A 20,040-nucleotide genomic window follows, 5' to 3' on the forward strand; every position below is an offset into this window, starting at 1 on the left:
AAACCTGTAATGCTAGCACTCTGGGAGTCTGAGGCAGGATGATTGCTTGAGCTCAGGAGTTTGAAACCAGCCTGAGCAAGAAAGAGCGAGACCCCATCTCTACTAAAAATAGAAAACTTAGCGAGGTGTCCTGGCCCACGCCTATAGTCCCAGCTACTTGGGAGGCTGAGGCAGGAGGATTGCTTGAGCCCAGGAGTTTGAGGCTGCTGTGAGCTACAATGACGCCACTACATTCTAACCATGGTGACAGAGAAAGACTCTGTCTCAAAAAAAAAAAAAAAAAAAGTTCAGTGCCAATGTTCTGCTGTCTGTTCTAGTGTCCTGGGGAAGGGTGGTGAGGGCTGCTGACCCCCCCACCGCAAGGTGAAAAGTTTCTTCCTACGTGATGGCAGCAGAGACCCCAGGAAAACCATAGCCTGTGACATGCCCACCGGAAACACTCATCCTGAGCTGCTGCACCCCGAGAGCCCACACCTGGTCCTAGAAAGGCCTGGCCCTCTTGGGAGTGGGCTGGCGCCTGGGTACCTGCCCCTGGGTGTTCACCTGTCTCCCAGGGCCCACCTGCTTCCTGGTGCGAGTCTTCCCTGTCCGGAGCTTGATGTAGCGGGCGATCAGCTCATTCCGACCTGCGGAGACACCAACAGCCCCTCAGCCAGGGGAAAGACAAAAGGCAAAGAAGGGGCAAGGGTGTGCAGAGTCCCTCCCAGCCCCAGGAGCCGCCCCCAACTCTCTGCCCACCTTGAGTGGGGATGTGGGCTCAGGATTCTGCAGGGTCTCCCCTTCCCTCCTGGAGTCACAGGGATCTCCCGGCAGCAAGAGGAAGCTAAGGCCTCACTGGAAACCGGAGAACAAGGTCGCAGGGCCCATGGGTGCTGGCCACTCACAGCCTGGGGTTCCAAAAGCCTCCTAAGACCCTGGCATCTTCCTCTCCCTGTGCTGGCCACCCCCTCACCTCTGCCCCCACCTTCCCCTGAGGCCTTCTGCACGCACAGGACCCCAGAGTGCCTGGCTCCTGGCCCACCCGGTTTGACTGCACAGTCCCCCACTCTGCAAAGCAGTTGGCCCCTCCAAGCACTGTCCTGTCTGTGGGCAGTGGCGGGCACGGGGGTTAAGCACCAAGACGATGAGTGCCCCTGGGAGGAAGCCTGAGCCCCCCACTCAGGCCCAGGAAATCCAACCAGTCCACATCTGACAGTCCCTGGCTGGCTGGCCAGGGGGCAATGCTCACCGCGGGCCCAACCTCCCGGAGGCTGCCACTGAGCATGAAAGATGCGGGAAAACTGGTAGGAGCCTTCCATGGCTTCTAGTATCGTAAAAGAGATCGTGACAAGAAGTTCCCTGTTTTCAAAGAGCTCGCCACCTAGTTCAGGAGTGGCGTGTGCCCACACACCGGGCCCAGTGTGTGCTACAGACAGGGATGTGGCCAGAGGACAAGGGGTCAGTTCAGCCTGGGTGGTCAGGTGAGCCCGCAGCTGGACCTTGAGCACTGGGTAGGACCAGACCCTATGGCAGAGCATCGGGTGGGGAGAGGGAGGGCAAGAGGGTGTGAACGGGGTGCTGTCACCTCCGTGCTCCACTTCTAGGCCAGAGGGCACAGCCACCGCCTGCCCCGCCCTGCTGAGCCTGGAGGGCTTGTGGCCGTCTACAGGAGGGAGCTGCTGGTGCAGGGGGAGGAGAGATGAGTGGGCTGCCCGCCACCTAGGTTGTAACCAGACTACATGGCCAAGGCCAAGCTGGCCCCCCAGCTGACCTTTCCCCTCTGCCAAGGCTGAATTAAGAGGCCAACTCCAGAGGTCCCACGTGCCAAAAAGACTTGTTGGCCTGGGAGCGCTGGCTTGTCTGTCAAAGGAAAGAGCGAGAGGAGAGTAGGCTCTGGGCACGGCCTATGGGCTGGTCTACACCTAAAACCCTGAGTCCACAAGATGTCTCTGCTCAAAGCTTTCCAGGGAAACATATCCCATAGGCTCCTTTGGCGGTCCCGGAAATGTTCAACAGTTCTACCCCAGTTCTAATCAGAGGCACTCATGCTGCATCTCAGGTCTAAGTCATCACCGATGGGTCACTGAAAAAGGACACAGAACTGGGAGTTGGGGAGACAGGTTCTAGCCCAGCAGCTCCACGAACGAGCTATGGGACCCCCGCAAGTCCCCGCCCTCCCAGGCCATCACCAGCCTTCTCTTCTTAAATCTAGTTCCTTTAAAATTTTTCCTCCAGACTTTTCCAACCAAATTTTACAGCCTCAGGAAATTGACCTTAACTTTGGCTCAATGAGAACTTTGTGGCTCAGTTTCCCTTTTTGTAAAATGAACATTCTCTCGGCACAAGTCAGCCCAGTTCAGAGACTAGTCTGAGGGCAAGGAAAAGGGTGAGGGAGGAGGGCAGGTTCCCAAGAGCCGGGAGGCCGGTGACAGTGCTGGTGGCCAGTGCTGAGAAGGGCGAGTGCAAGATGCTGGGGTTGGCATGGGCGAGCATCTGGGACACAGCAGCTCTCCCGTGTCTGCCTTTCCCCGCTGGACGCCTAACCCTCTGCTCAAGTCTGCGTCTCCAACTGAACGAATGAACGGGTCCATCATGACTCCACCTTCAAAACAAACCCAGAATTCAGCCACTTCTCACCGCCTCACCCTCCAGGGTCCGAGCTCCCACGCTCTCTGGCCTGGGTCAAGATCCCGCCTTCCACCTGGACCGCCTGCCCCCACTCTGTTCTCACCGCAGCAGCTGGAGTGATCCTATTATGCTCAACGGCCCTCCACGGCCTCCACGCACCCCCTCAGGTAAGAGCACCAAGTCCTTACAACGGCCTGGACGCCCCTCAGCGTCCACCCCTCCCGCCCCCTGATCTCACCCACCCCGTCCCGGCCCTCTCGCCATTCCGGGAATATGCCAGCCCGCTCCCTGCTCCAGGCCTTTGTGCTCCTCGTTTGTCCTCCAGGGAAGCAAACTCTGCCCCCGAGACCCGCAGCACTGTCATCCTTCGGGTGCCACTGTCTCAGGTCTCCCTGGGCCGGCCCACCAAAGGCCGAGATCGTCCCTGCCACTGTCCCGGCATGTCCCACTGCCTTTACTTGTCTCCATGGCACCTTCTAGCATACTATGCAATGTACTTATTTATTTTGAGTACCATGCATGCCCCACCCCCATCAGAAGGAAAGTGCCACGAGAACAGGGATTCTTGCGGTCTGTTTACTCAATTATTTACACCCACACCTAGAAAACTGCCTCATTGCAGCCTCTCAGTGAGTGCTGCGTGAATGACGAGGGAAGGCACGGCAAGATGTTTGTCAGATGTCCCATAACCAGTTCAGCCTTCTACGAAAAAGGGGGGAGTTAAATGAATGCAAATGACCTTTTACTTAGGATACTTCTGATTAGTTCTACGTAATTTCCAAAGCACTTTCTTATCCTTGTCTCATCCAGCTTTTCTGTACACGAGCAAATCCAGAATTTTGTGAGACCTAAGGCATTTTAAAAATTAGGAGGCTCTCTTTGAGAAAAGGAATTTGTAACAATGTAAAATTAGGATAAAAACTTTAGGGGCGATGAATGTTCGCTATCTTGATGATGGTGATGGCTTCACAGGTGTGTCCACCTGTTAACTTATCAAATTGTCTCCTTTAAGCGTGTGTCAATTAATTATACTCCAATAAAGCCGCTGAGAAAATTAAGTTTAGGGACTTGGAAGGGGCCCATGCAACTGGGGGAGGGGGTCCTAAGCGTAAGCGTCATTAACTTCACAGTAAATCCACTTCCTTCCTACAATAGGCAGGCGATTATACCTATTTGCCAGGTAATCGCAGCAGATCTGGGACTCACTGCCCAGTAATTGGCTCAGGTGCTCACACCTGGCCCTGTGCCTGGCGCAGACAGGATGCTCAGCTAATGGAAACCCCTCTCACCGGCCAGGCAGCCCCTAAGGAGCTGTTTGCTCTGCAGCACCCGGTAAGCAGCATCCCCATCAGCTGACACCCTTACTCCAAACATCACAGAGGACACAGCCTCCTGTGCCAGGAGCCCCCGCCCAGCCCCGCAACTCCCTTTGCCCTCTGTTGCTAGGAAGGGCCATCTCAGCACCAGGTGAGAGGCCAGGAGTGGGGGCAGGGAGGAGCCAAACCATAGGCAAGGCTGGCTCAACTGCCTTTGCATTGTTTGTTTTTCTTTCTCCTTTTTCTTTTTTGTAAACATGGGGTCTAGCGATATTGCCCAGGCTGGTCTCAAACTCCTGGGCCCAAATGATCCTCCCACCTCAGCCTCCCAAGTAGCTGGGACCCTAGGCATGAGCCACCACACCCAGCTAACCTTTTTTTCATTTTATTTTTTATTTTTTAGAGATGAAGCCTCACTATGTTGCCCAGGCTGGTCTTAAACTCCTGGGCTCAAGTGATCCTCCTACCCCAGCCTCCCAAAGTGCTGGGACTATAGGCATGAGCCACCATACCTGGCCTTCTTTTCTTTTTTACTGTAATGTACAGGTTGAGTATTCCTCATCCGAAATGCTTGGGACCAGAAGTGTTTCAGATTTGGGGATATTTGCATTATATATTTACCAGTTGAGTATCCCTAATCCAAAAATCTGAAATCCAAAATGCTGCAATGAGCATCTCCTTTGAACGTCATGTCGGCGCTCAAAATGTTCTGGATTTTGGAGCATTTCGGATTTTCAGATTTGGGGTGTTCAACCTGTACTGATGGGGTACGAGGTGGTTATGATACATGCATACAATGTGGAATGATTCAATCACACTGATTAACATATCCATCATTTCAGCGGTTTATCATTTTTCATAGTGAGAAGACATGAAATGTATTCTACTAGCACTTCTGAAATATATAATACATTATATTATTAACTGTAGTCACCATGCTCTGCAATAGGTCTCAAAAAACTTACTCCTCTGGTCTACCTGAAACTTTGTATGCTCAGACGCATTCCCCACACCCCAACCCCCAGCCTCCGGTAGCCACCACTCTAACTCTCTGCTGTGAGCTTGACTGTTTTAGATTCCACCTGTAAGAGACCGTGCGGCATTTGTCCTCCTGTGCCTGGCTCATGTCACTTGGCAAAATGTCCTCCAGGTCTGTAGTTTTCAAGTTGTGCTTCTTCCCCTTGCTGTCTCCGTAGCCCGTCCTTGTTCTGCTTGTTGAGAATCCCTCCCACCCAGGCAGGAGTGAAGTGCGCATTTCTGTGGGCACGCTGCACCAAGGGGAACCAAGTGGCTTCCTTCCTGCCACCAGGGTCCTCCAGAGGTCACCCCAGCCATCCCACTGCCTCCAGGCCAGCTGGCATCTAATCCGGGCTTTACACACACAGAGGGAACTGCTGTAGTCTTCTGCCCTTGTAATAATATTTCCAACAATGAACACTATCGGTGCCAGACACCGTACACCTCATTTGTACGAGTATCTGTGCAAACACAGCACTATTGGCACTCACCCTTTCAATCCTCACCACGGCTCTAGGAGGCTGGTACTATCATCCATACTACAGACAGAGAAACCAAGGCACAGAGAGGTTTAGAAACTTATTCAGGGTCACAGGCCAGCAAGTGATTGAGATTCAAATCCACGCAGTCTGGTTCCAGAGCCCATCTCCCAACTATAATACGGCACACACAGTATTATATCTAGTGAACGTGGGATTAGAAGCCACCTCTTGCAGAAGCAGGGGCTGGACCAGGCGCCCCAGAGGTCCTGTCTAGCCTGAGGAAGAAGAAACTGAACCCCAGAAAGGGACAATGATTTATTCACAGTGTCCCCGGCACCAGCAGAACAAGTGCTCCCTAAGGCTGCGCCCGGTGCTTCACGGCTGCTACACAAGGGCGGCCCTCCCCTGGCTGGGCTGGGGTGTCCACTGCACGGGACCTTTATGCCCCTCTCTGCGGACCCATCCCCCCATTCCCTGGGTCTCTGCATGAAGTCAGTCCTTGGGGATGTCTGACGGCCCCTCGCCCTGACCCAGGTGCTGGAGGGACAACTGACTATCTGGACCCGAGAGCCTGCCCCCCACTGTTCACTCTCTCACAGGGTGTGATACCCAGAGCTGGGCGAAGCCAAAGTGCCCCAGATGATGCAGACACTGGGAGGTCCACAGGGTCAGGCAGGGGTGGCAGGAAGGGTGTGGGCCCAGAGCAAGAGTGCTGATGCCACAGTGAAGGCCAGCAGAGAAGAGCCACGGCAGTAAGAAACTTGTAGAACATCCAGGTGAGGTGGTGGGAGGGTAGGGACCTGTGTCCTTGTCGCAGCTCTACCACTAGCTGCATTAACTGCAGGCCTTAGAGACCGCAGGCTGGGGAAGGAGGCAGCCGTCCGGCAGCTGGGCATTGCAATGTGGCAGGTGGCCTTGGCCAACCCCAGAGCAGGCCTGGGTGGGGCTGGGAAGGATGCCCCCACCAGCCGGTGGGCCCAGCTGTCAGGGGACATGTGTCCAGCAGCCCCCAGCTCACAAAGCTCACATCACAGCCCCACCCCACCGGGGAGAGGACTGTCGATGGAGACGGGGAGCCTGGGCCTACCCACGGGCTGAGGCTGGAGCACTGCCCCACGCAGGGCCGATTCCCCTCTCTCCACACCAGCCACCCCACAGGCCACAAACACGCAACACGGCAGAAAGGAAGGAAAACTCCTGCCGCTTGACGGGCCAGTAAAGCCAGCTACCATGGCTCATATTGTTAATAAAGTCCTGCTGTGATGAACAGTATTTTCAAAATTGAAAAGGGCTAAGAACCCAAGGGTGCAAGCATCCCCCTCAGAGAAGGGACAAAGCCCATGTGGAGACTGGGACCTGGAGGCCTCTCTGGGAGTCAGCAGCTCCACGCTACACCCCTGCAGGTTGGGCACATCTTCCGTGCCCTGCCCTAAACCCTGATGGCCTGTGGGGGCTTCTCGATCCAGGGATCAAATGAAGCCATAAACACCTGGGACCGGAGGCGGAGGCTATTTGTGGAGAAGAAACTTCTGACTGAAGTCCGAGAAGGCAGCGATTGGACCTGACATCTGAGCTGTTACCACCATCGTCCCTGGAGGGCTCTGAGGCTTCTAGTGAAATCCTAGCCAGGCTTCAAGGCCACGGCCCCAAGAAGCCCCAAGAAGCTGGCTCTGATCCCACCCAAGTGGGCGTGCCCGTTCCTGCCTGTGCCCTCCTCTTGGTCTCTGTGATGCTCCCTCACCGAGCTGAGAGCTCCCTGAGGACAGAGAACCTGTTCCCTCCAGTTCCACACCCCTGCGCTGTGCACCTGGCACCTGCTGTGTGCTCTCATCCCTACAGCAACACTAGAACAGTGTCTTATTCTAGTAAGCTCATGAAAAGATGCTCGATATCACGAATCATTAGGAAAATGCAAATGGAAACCATGAGATACCACTTCACACCCACTGGGATGGCTATGATCAAAAAATGGAAAATAACAAGTGTTGGTGAGGATGTGGAGAAATTAGATCCCTTGTGCACTGCTGGTGGGAATGTAAAATGATACAACCACTGTGGAAAACAGTTTGGTGGTTCCTCAAAAAGTTAAACATATAATTACCATATAAGCTAGCAATTCCAATCCTAGGTATACATCCCAAAGAAATGAAAGCAGGGACTCAAATAGATACCCGTACACCAAGGTTCACAGCAGTACTAGTCACAATAGCCAAAAGGTGGAAACAACCCAAATGTCTATCCATGGATGGATGGATAAACTAAACATGGCGTACACAGGCAACAGAACACGATTCAGCCTTAAAAAGGAATGAAATTCTGACACATGCTACAACCTGAAGTACCTTTTTCTTTAACAGCAGTTACTCTTGGATGGTTGCAACATAAATTAGTAATTCAACGTAGTTTTCATTGAATTATTTTCATCCAGAATTCCATTCTATTACTTTCAAAACTTTTACTCTAATTTCAAAAGTAATACATGGCCAATGCATAAAAATTGGAAAACATCAAAAATATAAAGGAAAAATAAAATATTCATGAATCCATATAATAGCCACGTAAATACTTTTGTGAAAATTCCTTCCAATATTTTTCTATATTTTTAAAAGAAAAATATCAAATGGCATATGGGGTTTTAAGACTTTTTTTACCTATAGATATATTAAGCATATTTTTTAAGTAAAACAATTTCAGTAACTTGAATTTTTTTTTTTTTTTAAGACAGGGTCTTGCTTTGTTGCCTAGGCTGGCGTGAGTGCAGGGGTGCGATCCTAGCTCACTGTAACCTACAGCTCCTCCTCCGCTCCAGTGATGCTCCCTCCTCAGCTTCCCAAGTACCTAGGACTACAGGTGTGCAGCCACCACCACACCCAGGTAGTTGTTAAATTTTTTGTAGAGGTGAGGTCTTGCTGTGTTGCCCAGGCTAGTCTCCTGGCCTCAAGAGACCCTCCCACCCTGGCTTCCCAAAGTGCTGAGGTCACATGCATGAGCCCTCCACGGGCGAGGCACATCCGCAGTCCCTGGGAGCCTGGGAAGCGCAGGGCGCCAGCACACCCACGGAGAAGCCCTAACCCGAAGTACCTTAAAGACATTATGCGAAGTGAAACAAGCCAGACACAAAAGGACAAATACAATTCCACTTTTATGAGGTACCTAAAATAGGCAAATTCACAGAGACAGAAAATAGAAGCAGAGATTACCAGGGGCTGGGGGGAGAAGGGGATCAGGGTTATTGTTTAATGGGTACAGTTTCTATTTGGGGTGATGAAAAAGTTCTAGAAATGGACAGTGGGGTGATAGCACGACAATATGAATACACTCAATGCCACTGAACTGTACACATAAAATGCTTTCAATGGTTAATTTTATATAATGTATATTTTCCCATAATAAAATAAATAAAATCAAAATAACCCCCCCAAAAAGCTAGTACTACTATTACCCCCATTTTACAAATAAGGGCAGTGAAGCTCGGAAAGGTTAAATGCCTTGCCAAGGTGACACCAGCTTTCAGGGCAGAGAGCAGATTTGCACCTAAGCTCACTCACACCACCGGGCTTCCAGAAGCCTGAAGTCAGGGTTGTGGGCCACGACGGGGAGCATAGAAGGAGCTGGAAACCCACAGGGGGACAGAGCAAAGGGCAGCAGAGAATCGGAAGAACAGGCCCTGGGGAGGGGGCGGGGGTGGAAGTTCACCTGCCCGTCCCCTTAGTGAGCCGGGCCCAGACTCTGCCTCTTCCTCCCTACGTGACCCCCCCACAAAATAAGGGGATCCCACCCCTCTGACAGTCTGTTATGACAGGGCTTTGCCCAGATCCTCCTCTGGGGTCCCCCAAACCCACCGTGCAAAGTCCTGCCTCTAGGCCGTTGTTCACACTCTCTCCTCCCCCCACCTGGAGCACTGCTGTGGTTTGGATATTTGTCCCCTCCAAAAAGCAGGCTGAAATTTAATCCCCTACGTGGCAGTATGGAGAGCTGGGACCTTTAAGAGGTGACTGGGTCATGAGGGTTCTGCCCTCATGAATGGATTGATCTATTATGGATCAAAGGGCTAAGAGGTTTCCACAGAAGTGGGACTGGTGGCTTTGTAAGAACAGGAAGAGAGACCTGAGCCCACCCTCTCACCAGGTGCCGACCTGGGACTCTGCAGAGGGTCCCCACCAGCAGCAAGACCCTCACCAGATGCAGCCCCTTGACCTTGGACTTCTCAGCCTACATAATGGTAAGAAACAAATTCTTCTTCTTTATGAATCACCCAGTTTCAGGTGTCCTGTTCTCAGCAACAGCAAACAGACTGAGACACGCACCCACACCCCTCCATTCAGCTCAGCTCCACTTCCTTCAAGAAAACTTTCAAGATAGCCTAGCCCTCTGGTTTAACTGCTGTAGACGACATCAGTGCCTGCCTGGGTGGCTGACCTTCCAAAGGTGCTTCTCCTGCCTCTCCTAGCAGACAATGAAGTCGTGGAAAGCTGACCACACAGCCCTTGGCCCTGGCCTGGCTTGGGGTTGGGGGCACTTAATGAGGACAACTGGCTGCTGACAGGACAGCTCTCCTAGGTCCCAGGGGAGGAGAAGCAGAGAGAGGGGAGAGAGAGAGAGAGAGGGGGAGGGAGAGAGAGAAAGAGAGAGAGAGAGAGGGAGAGGGAGGGAGGGAGGGAGAGAGAGAGAGAGAGAGAGGGAGAGGGAGAGGGAGAGAGAGAGAGAGAGAGAGAGAAGAGAGAGAGAGAGAGAGAGAGAGAGAGAGAGAGAGAGAGAGAAGAGACCATCAAGACTTGGGAAGTTTAAGAGCAACCTTCAGGAAGTTGAAAGAAAGGCTGGGGGGCAGGGAGTGGCGGCAGGAAGGAACAAATGCAGAGGAAGGCCCAGAGCCCAGGCAGGGCCAGTGCTAAGCTGGGAGGATTGGGGAGGCCCAGTGCCTAAGCAGGCCAGGGAGAAGTCGCTCCACCCTCACCTACCACCACCTGCACACAGGGGCCAGCAGTGCCAGGGTGACACAGTGACAGGGCAAAAATGAAAGTGGCCGTGAGCAGGAGAAAGCCAGCGCCCCGGGCCAGGGAGCCAGCCCAGGAGGGTAAGAGGTGCTCAAGGGGAGGGCCAGGACCAGCGAGAGTGGGCGACTCAGCTCAGAAATAGCAGGTGTTAATCTGCTGTGTTGCTCTGCATGTCATCTGCATGTCTGCCTGGCGCTGGTCGGCGTGTCCTGCTCTGATGTGCCGTGGCCGGGGTGGGAGCAGGCCTAATCCCTGTCCTCAAAGAGCAAAGGCCAGGCCCCCGGGTCTAGAACCCTCTCAGCATGCTATCCGCCTGCGTGCTCTTAGCCCAGCCTGGCCCCACTGGGCTGGCCCACTTGCCTGGCAGCCTCCAGATGTGGGGACATGGGGAGAGAGTGAAGATCAGGGCTCTCGGGGATGCCGGGAGCCAGCTAGGGGCTCAGGATGGGTCTGGGGTACACAGAGGATGAGCAGACCCCAGAGGGAAGCCGAGCAGACAGGAGGAGGACAGCCGGACGCAGCTTAGGTCTGAGTCAGCTCAGCAGCTTGTCCCTCCTGCTCCGCCTCCCTGAGGGCCCACCCCACACGCTGGGGTGAGCTCAGAGCTATCTATACCTCCCAGCTGGACCGGTCAGCTCTGCAGAGCTCTCCACCAACTCCCTGCATGGTCCTGCCTTGGCTCGGCCCCCGTGACTGGTAAGAAGAGATGGGGTGAGCCAATGTCTGGATCCCAGCAGGACCCATGGGGCTCACGCAGGACAGGTGCTGTGGGGGCTGGGTAAGGTATCAGACACTGCACTGAAATCTCCAGTGCCCCTGCCCAGAGCCTGACCCACCTGGAGCCAGGGCTGGACAGAAGCAGAGCAAGGCTGCTCGGGTGATGGCGGAGCACCGTGCCCGGAGGAAGGACTGGTCCTAGCCCCACTCTCCACTTCCTACTTGAGAGGCTCTTGGGTTCTCTGAGCTTCCATTTCTGCATCTGCAAGCAGAGACTATGATTCCTCCCTCCTTCAGGGATCCTTGGGAGGACAGAAGAGACAGTGGGTGTCCGAGAGCACTGGGAGCTCTGGAGTGTCACCGAGGGATGAGGAGGCTCCCGGCCCCGCCCCTCCTTCTTCCCAGGCCCTCCACCCCCGCCTCTCAGCAGGGAAGGAAAGCAGCACCTGAGGACGCCAAGGCAGCCCGGAGAGACTGCCAAACGCCGCCTCACCCTGCTTCCCCACCTCACCCTGCTTCCCCGCCTCACCCTGCTTCCCCGCGGCGGCTTCCCTCCTGCCAAAGAGAGTTCCAACCCGAGGCCTGCCAGAGACCCACAGCCCGGGCTTCTACCAGTTCGGCCTGTCACAATGGTCTGGTGACCACAGATAAAGTCTCTTAAGCCCATATCTTTATGTGTGAAGTGGGGATAGAAATGTCTACCTCTAACGACTAAATAAATCTAAATAAATGTCCATGAATGGATGAATGGATAAGCAAAGTGTGGAATATACAAACAATGGAATATGACTCAGCCTTAAAAAAGAAAGGAAATCAGGACCTGGACCACAACAGGCATAAGCCTTGAGGACATTACTGTACGATTCCACTTATACGTGGTACCCAGAGCGGTCAAATTCACAGAGACAGAAAGTAGAAGGGGATGCCAGGGGCTGGAGGCAGGGAGGACAGAGAGAATTGGGAATTCATGTTTAAAGGGTACGGAATTTCAGTTTTGGATGATGAAAAATGTCTGGAGATAGATGGTGATGACGGTTGTATAACAACGTGAATGTACCTAATGCCACTAAATTATAAACTTAAAAATTATAATGGTTAAAATGGTAAATTTGATGTTTTTTATATACATATATGTGTGTGTATATATATATATATATATATATATATATATACGTAAATATACTCGACCACAAAAAAACCTCCAAAACCAAAAACCAAAAGAGTAAGCAGCCGAAGCCCCTGGTCCACAGGGCCACTGAATGAAACATCTGTTGATTCTACCACATTCTGCTATCTCCAAGGGCCTCACCCCCACACACTGCCACCCTCAGCTCTTGCCTCTGTTGGATGTCACTTGCTCCCTAATGTCCTCCAGACCAGCTGTCCCTTTAAAGCATACAGACTCATCCTGCGGCGGCTTCCCAGCCAGGGCAGCTAGGACCCTCCAGCCCAGCCCCTGCCCTGCCTCACCTTCACACCAGCTCGGGGTCAAGACCCATCCCACCCTCCACCAGAGGGTGAGAACCTTCCGGTCCCAGGGGCCGCTTCCTCACTGGCTACATGGGGATGACCAATGCAAAGCCCCCAATGCCACACCTGGCTCCTCCAGGGGTGCCATGCACCTACCTAGTTGCCTCCTCTGTGGTGCTTCCCTGGGGCTGGAGCAAGAAGTCACAGCAGGGGCAGTCTGCGGGGGTGAGCAAAGCCCCGGGGCGGGGGGTGGGGCGAGATATGCTTTTGCCGGTGGCTGAAGAGCAGACCCTAGCCTAGCTCCAGAGGACCTTGCTTCCCCCACAAGCAAAAGAAAGGGGAGGGGCCCTTCCGGCCTTGAGGGCAAGGCTGTGGGTAAGGATGGGGGACAGTGGTGGCAGCTCCACCGCCACCAGGGCCAGTGACAAACGAGACTTGAGTTGGGTCAGCTGAGCAGCGCTGAACAGTGCCCCCAGAACCGCAGCAGGCCTCATCTGGAAACAGGGTCTTTGCCAGTGAACTAGTTAAGATGAGGCCACACTGGATTAAGGTGGGCCCTAACCCCAACGACTAGTGTCCCTATGGGAAGAGGAGAAGACATACAGACACAGACGCGCAGGGAAGACCGCAGCTGACCCCAAGGTCAGAGTCAGAGACAGAGTCAGAGACCGGAGTGACGCGGCCACAGCGAGCAACGCCAAGAGTGGCAGCGATGCCGGAGCTAGGAACAGACCAACTCCCTGAGCGCTCTGAAGGAGCCAGCCTGCTGCTGGCCCCTTGTTGCCGACGTCTGGCCCCCTGAACTGTGAGAGAATAATAATTTCTGTTGTTTTAAGACGCCCAGATTGTGGTGACTTGTTCTGGCAGCCCCCGGAAACTAGTACGGTCAGCCCCGGGAGCCCCTCCCACGGCCTTTAAATCGCGGGCAAAGCACCTGTGCGGGGGAGGGGCGCCAGGCCACCCAGGGGTGGGCAGCTGGGCCAGGGCCATCTTGCTGGGCACCATGGCAGGGGCTTCTGTTGTCACTGTCTCAGCCAGTTACAGAGACCCCCTCTGCCTCTCACTCCTGCTCCAAGACTACTGTTTGGAGCTGGGGGTTCTGGGGGACTTTCTGATGGGAATGGAAACCCAATACAGGCTTTTCGACACCTGTTCAGTTTGTACTTGTTTTACTCTTCCAGATGGCCCCTCTTCCATCCAAAGTCCACAGGGCCCCATGCCGACTGCCTGGTCCTTCCCACATGGCTGCTGAACACGGTGTTTCTGGGGGATTCAGAGTCCAGAGTGCCAACCATTACACCACGGAACCGCCACTGAACACGCTGTTTCTGTATGCTCTGCGCCCTCCGCCATTCAACGAGACCAAGCTGTTTCTGGTGACCCTCAGCTGGAGGGACCTCTCCTGGGTGAGTGGCCTGTGCTCGAGTCTCCCCTAGGAGCCCTCCCGCCGGCCTCACGGCGGTTCCCTGTGTGCTCATTTTCCCCTGACACCACATAACGAGCAGGGCCTAGCTCTGCCCCACCCGCACCTGGCGCCCAGAAGGCTTGGCATGTGTGTGGCATGAACGAGTGAGTAAATGGAGGTGGGAATGAGCCCCCCTTCCTGAACACCCTTCGCAGCCAAGGTGGGCAGCCCGAAGATCAGGCACCTGTCTGGGGGACGCCTGTAGGATTTTCCCAGTCTGTTCTGGGGTGAGATATCCCCCTTTCCAAGTGCTCCCCCATAGCTGCTCACCCCTGGGGACCCACCCTCCATCCACTCAAAGGCTTCTCATCAGATGCCCCCATCCCTGGGGGACCTAGGACAGAAGAAGGCAGTGTCCACCTGGTAGAAGCCCCCAACAGAAGAGGTCATTCCCTCCATTACTTGGAGGGAACCCCAAGGTTACCATGTCTAGCTTTATTTCCTTGCCTCTGCTTTATTTCCAGGACTGGGCCGAGAGTTCAGGGTCCTGCTGCCAAGCACAGACAGGCTCTTACCATACATCTTGCCTTCGTCCGACAGGATGATCTTGCGCCGGCCGCAGGGTGGGTAGATGGCCAGGGCCTCCTGGAAGCTCTGCTCAATGTCTGGGCTCCACACGCCCTCTGCGTCATTGTCGATGGGCTTGTCCAGTGCCTGACTGCCCCCAGAGCCGTTGCTCCCCTCAGGGGAGTTAGGAGAGCTCCACTCGTTGGAGGTAATGGTGCCGGCCTTGCCCTCCAAGGCTCTGCTTGGAGGAGCGCCCGTTGGACCTGCTGGGGCAGAAACCACAGCACTGGTGAGACAGGAAGAGCTGTGCAGGCCGTGGGATCCAGGCACGGCAGGGAGTGCCAGAGCCCCAAACTAGAGGTTTAGGGGTTAAAGAGTGAAGCAAAAAGGTCTGCAAGGATCAGGCCCGGGGTCTTGTACAGGTCGTTTTCCCTCTGGACACCTCAGCTTCCCACCTGTCAGATGAGTGCAATGACCTAGGCACTCTCTGAGGCTCTAAGAACTCAGACAAGGGCTAAGAAATAGGAGACGAAGAGCCAGTATCAGGGATGCTCTGACATTAAATTAACACCGGGCAAAAAGGATACAAGATATTGTGTATTGTTGGTGGGAATGTGAAATAGTACAAAGACTATGGAAAACAGTACAGTGGATCCTCAAAAAATTAAAAACAGATATACTATATGATCCTGCAGTCCCACTTCTCGGTATATATCCAGAAGAATTGAAGGCAGGGTGTTGAAGAGATATCTGCACAGCCGTGTTCACAGCAGCATTATTTACAATAGCCAAAAGGTGGAGGCAATGCGAGGCTCATCAGTAGATGAATGGATAAACAAAAAAATGTGGTGCACACACACAGTGGCATATTATTCAGCCTTAAAAAGGAAGACATTCTGATACATGCTATAACATGGATGAACCTTGAAGACATCATGCTAAGTGAAATAAGCCAGTCATGAAAGGTCAAATACTGTATGGTTTCACGTATATGAGGTACTTAAAGTAGTCAAATTCATAGAAACAGAAAGTAGAATGGTGATTAGCAGGGCCTCCCGGGAGAAAGAAATGGGAAGGTGTTATTTAATGAGTACAGAATTTCAGTTTTGCAAAATGAATAAATTCTGGAGGCTTGTTGCACAATAACGTGAACATATGTAACACCACTGAACTACACACTTAAAAAAGGCTAAAGCGGTAAATTTTATGCTAGGTGTTTTTTACCACAATTAAAATTTTTTGGCCAGGCAAGGTGGCTCACATCTCTAATCCCAGCACTCTGGGAGGCCAAGGCAGGAGGATCACCTGAGGCCAGGCATTCAAGACCAGCCTGGGCAACACAGCAAGACTCCATCTCTACAAAAAATAATAAAAAAAATTAGCTGGGTGTGGTGGTACAGTGCACATCTGTAGTCCCAGCTACTTGGAAGGCTGAGGCAGGAGGGTCACTTGAGCCCAAGAGGTTGATGCTGCAGTGAGCTATGAGTGCACTACCACACTCCAGCTGGGACAACAGAGCAAGACCCTGTCTCTGAAAAATAAAAAATGAAAAATTATTTAAAAGAACAAAACTCCCCAGGGCCCCAAATGAAAGAACTCTAAGCTATAATTATAAAGAAATTATTATTACTATAATAGCCCTGGGAGGGAGGGGGTGAAGCTGACCTTAGTAATGAAGCAAATGAGTTTAAATAGCACTGAGAGATGCTGGGAAATTAGACCTACCTAAATCTCAGAGAAACAGCAGAATACTGATGAAACATGACAGAGAGGATTATACGTCTTGGCCTAAGTTCTACGTATAAAAAATAATTGTCCTTACCAAGAATTTGCAACTAAGGGATTGCCCTTAAGTGGATTTAAGATTTGAATCTTATGTTACTCAGAAACTTCCAGCCAATTCATAAAAATAAATAGTGGTTCCAGGCTGAAAATCCCTGAAAAGATATACTCTTAATACAGACTACAGAGAATTCCCAACAATACTGCCTTGCTGAAGAGGATCTCAAATTTAAAAGTTACTACATACGAGGAAACAATCTACTATGATTAATATTTGATGAGATTAGATCCCTAACAACTACAGATAATTGAACTATCAGAGAAAAACTATTATATAATTACATTTAAAATTATTACTGACCTAAATAAGGAATTGTAAACAGGAGAAAGAAGAAGACATTATCAAAAATACAACGCAGGCTGGGGAAAGAACTAAATCAACATTTAGAAATACATTTTTTAGTCACTAAAATTAAAAACTCAATGGTTTGGGCCGGGCGCGGTGGCTCACGCCTGTAATCCTAGCACTCTGGGAGGCCAAGGCGGGCAGATCATTTGAGCTCAGGAGTTCGAGATCAGCCTGAGCAAGAGTGAGACCCCGTCTCTACTAAAAATAGAAAGAAATTATATGGACAACTAAAAATATATATGGAAAAAATTAGCTAGGCATGGTGGTGCATGCCTGTAGTCCCAGCTACTCGGGAGGCTGAAGCAGGAGGATCGTTTGAGCCCAGGAGTCTGAGGTTGCTGTGAGCTAGGCTGACGCCACGGCACTCTAGCCCGGGCAACAGAATGAGATTCTGTCTCAACAACAACAACAAAAAAACCCTCAATGGTTTGGATTCACAGCAAATTAGATACAGCTAGATGAAGAAGCAACAACCTGGAAGACAGACTTGAGGATATTACCTAGAGATGTATTTTAATAATGACAATAAAGGGCAAGAACAGAATAAGGCAGTTCAACACACTTCTAATTAGAATTTCAGAAAGAGAGAATATAGATAATAAAGTAGAACAACATTTGAAGAGAAAATGGCAGGAAATTGTCCAGAATTAACGAAAGAATCCTCCAATTCAGGAACCATACTGAATCCTAATTACAATTAATTTAAATAAAATAAACACATATAGAGGGGACACTGCAAGAATACCAAAAACAAAGAGATTTTAAAAGGATGCAGAGAGATGACCAGGCACGGTGGTCATGCCTGTAATCCTAGCACTCTGGGAGGCTGAGGCGGGAGGATTGCTTGAGTTCAGGAGATTAAGACTAGCTCGAGCAAGAGCGAGACCCCGTCTCTACTAAAAATAGCAAGATTAGCTGGGCACAGTGGCACAGGCCTGTAGTCCCAGCTACTTGGGAGGCTGAGGCAGGAGAATTGCTGGAGCCCAGGACTTTGAGGTTGCTGTGAGCTAGCTGACACCATGGCACCCTTAGCCCAGGTGACAGAGCGAGACTCTGTCTCAAAAATAAAAGATAAAAATAAATAAATAAATAAAAGCATGCAGAGTGGAAGATGACAGATCACCTACAAAGGAAGGACTACTAAATTGATAGCAAACTTCTCAACAGTAATACTAGAAGACCCAAGGTAACACTGCCAAACTGTTGGGAGAACGTAACTATCAATCCTAAATTTAAAACCCAACCAAAATATCATTCAAGAGTGAAGATTAAATAAAGGCACTTTTAAACAAAGATGGAAAGAATTTACTATTAACAGACCCTCATTGAAAAAAACAGTAAAGGAACTATTTGAAAAAATAAAAGTGAAATTGACAGGAAAAGACGGCATTACACACACAGAATAGTAAGCAAAGTAGCTGGTTAAAAATAAGAGGAAATCTAAACAACACTAAATATATAAAACCAATAACAACGATAAGGGATAATTTAATCTGGCGGCACAACACACACACATGCAAAACAACCATCATCAGAACCATACCTTCAGAGGAGTCGTTTGATAAAATTCCAGACCCATTCACAATAAAATTTAGCAAACTGCTAGAAACAAAAGGAAACACTCCATTTGACAAAAGCTATCTTCCAAAAATCTACACAACAAATATCACACGTGATGATGAGACACTGGAAGTATTGCCTTTGAAGTCAAGAATAAGATAAAGAAAGGACGCTCACTTTCAACACTTAGCTTCACAGACAGAGTCAGAAGTCCTGGCCAACAGGGTAGGACAAGTGAAAAAGAACTAGAGTGGAAAAAATAGTAAAACTGTCATTATTCTCAGGAAATACAATAGAAGATTGAAAAGATTCTATAAATAAATTATAAAAACTTCTAAGGGAGTTCAGGAATATTAATATATTAATAACAAGATCAATTACATTCTTTTATACCAGAAATAAGGTATTAGACAATGTAATTTTTTTTTTTTTTTTTTTTTGGCCAGGTGAGGTGGCTCACACCTGTAATCCTAGCACTCTGGGAGGCCGAGGCAGGAGGATCACTTGAGCTCAGGAGTTCGAGACCAGCCTGAGCAAAAGTGAGACCCCGTCTCTACTAAAAATAGTGAAAATTAGCCTGGCATGGTGGTACGCGCCTGTAGTCCCAGCTACTTGGGAGGCTGAGGCAGGAAGATCCCTTGAGCCCAGTAGTTTGAGGTTGCTGTGAGCTAGGCTGCCGCCACAGCACTCTAGCGGGGGCCACAGAGTGAGACTGTCACAAAAAAAAAAAAAAAAGGACAATATAATTTTTTTTAATTTCAAAATATTACGGAGTACAAATGTTTTTGGTTACATGTATCGATTTTGTTATGCTTGAGTCAGGGTTAAAAGTGTGCCCTAGACTATATAATTTTAAAAGAGATTACACTTGGAAACAAAAGCCACAATTAACAATAAACCTAAGAAAATATAAAACTTTTATAGAGAAAATTTTAACTGTCTGAAAGATATAAAATGTCTCTGACAACACAGGAATCAAATCCAGTGTTTTTTCTATGCTCTTACAGAACAGTCAACACAGAAGAGTTCTGTGACCTCTGGTCACCAAGTATGTGGGGATTTCTCCCGGCCAACAGCCAGTCAATTCTGCAGCGGGCACCAGCTCCGTGTCCTCCAATTCAGTTCTGACAACATCTTCCTGGGGATAGCATCGGATCCCACAGATTGAGCCCCTCAAGAGTGCCCCCCACTCCTGATGCCCCATGATTGGGGTTCCCATGACCCCTCCTCAGATCAAGTAATTTGCTAGAGCAAATCGCAAAACTCAGCAAACATTTCACTTACGTTTCACTGGTTTACCGCGAAGGGTATAACCAAGGCTACACATGAAGGGAGGCAGCACCACCCTCCAGGATCCTTCCCGGGTTCAGCTACAGGGAAGCTCTCCTGCCAGGTCCTCTTAGGTTTTTATGGAAGCTTCATTATGTAGGCATGATTGGTTAAAGCACAGGCCAAGGGTGTTGAACCTGACCTTTGGCCCCTCTCGCTTCTGCAGAGGTGGGGGGTGGGGCTGAAAGTCCCCACCCTCCGATCTAATCTGGGCTTTCCAGGACCAGCCCCAACCTGAAGCTGCCTAGGGGCTGCCAGCCATCAGCCAACTCTTTAGCATACAAAAAGACTCTTATCATTTTGAAGATTCCAAGGATTTTAGGAGTTCTATGCCAGAAAACTGGAAGATGTCCAAATATATATTTCATAATATCGCGATACTTAA

The 20,040-nt window shown here is 50.7% G+C and overlaps 1 protein-coding gene across 3 annotated transcripts in view; it reads right to left on the reverse strand.

Annotated features, from left to right (window-relative positions):
* The window catches only part of TEAD4 (TEA domain transcription factor 4), a 65,187-nt gene that overhangs the window by 24,496 nt on the left and 20,651 nt on the right, over positions 1-20,040 (reverse strand). For all 3 annotated transcript variants that reach the window (XM_045554577.1, XM_045554576.1, XM_045554578.1), the window contains exons 2-3: positions 14,584-14,838; positions 562-626 (exon numbers count right to left, since the gene is read on the reverse strand). In XM_045554577.1, the coding sequence (XP_045410533.1) occupies positions 562-626; positions 14,584-14,590 (72 nt within the window). In that variant the 5' untranslated portion in view covers positions 14,591-14,838. The remainder of the gene's footprint in view (positions 1-561; positions 627-14,583; positions 14,839-20,040) is intronic.

The sequence above is a fragment of the Lemur catta genome, chromosome 6 (genome assembly GCF_020740605.2).
Source record: "Lemur catta isolate mLemCat1 chromosome 6, mLemCat1.pri, whole genome shotgun sequence".
NCBI classification, from domain to species: domain Eukaryota; kingdom Metazoa; phylum Chordata; class Mammalia; order Primates; family Lemuridae; genus Lemur; species Lemur catta.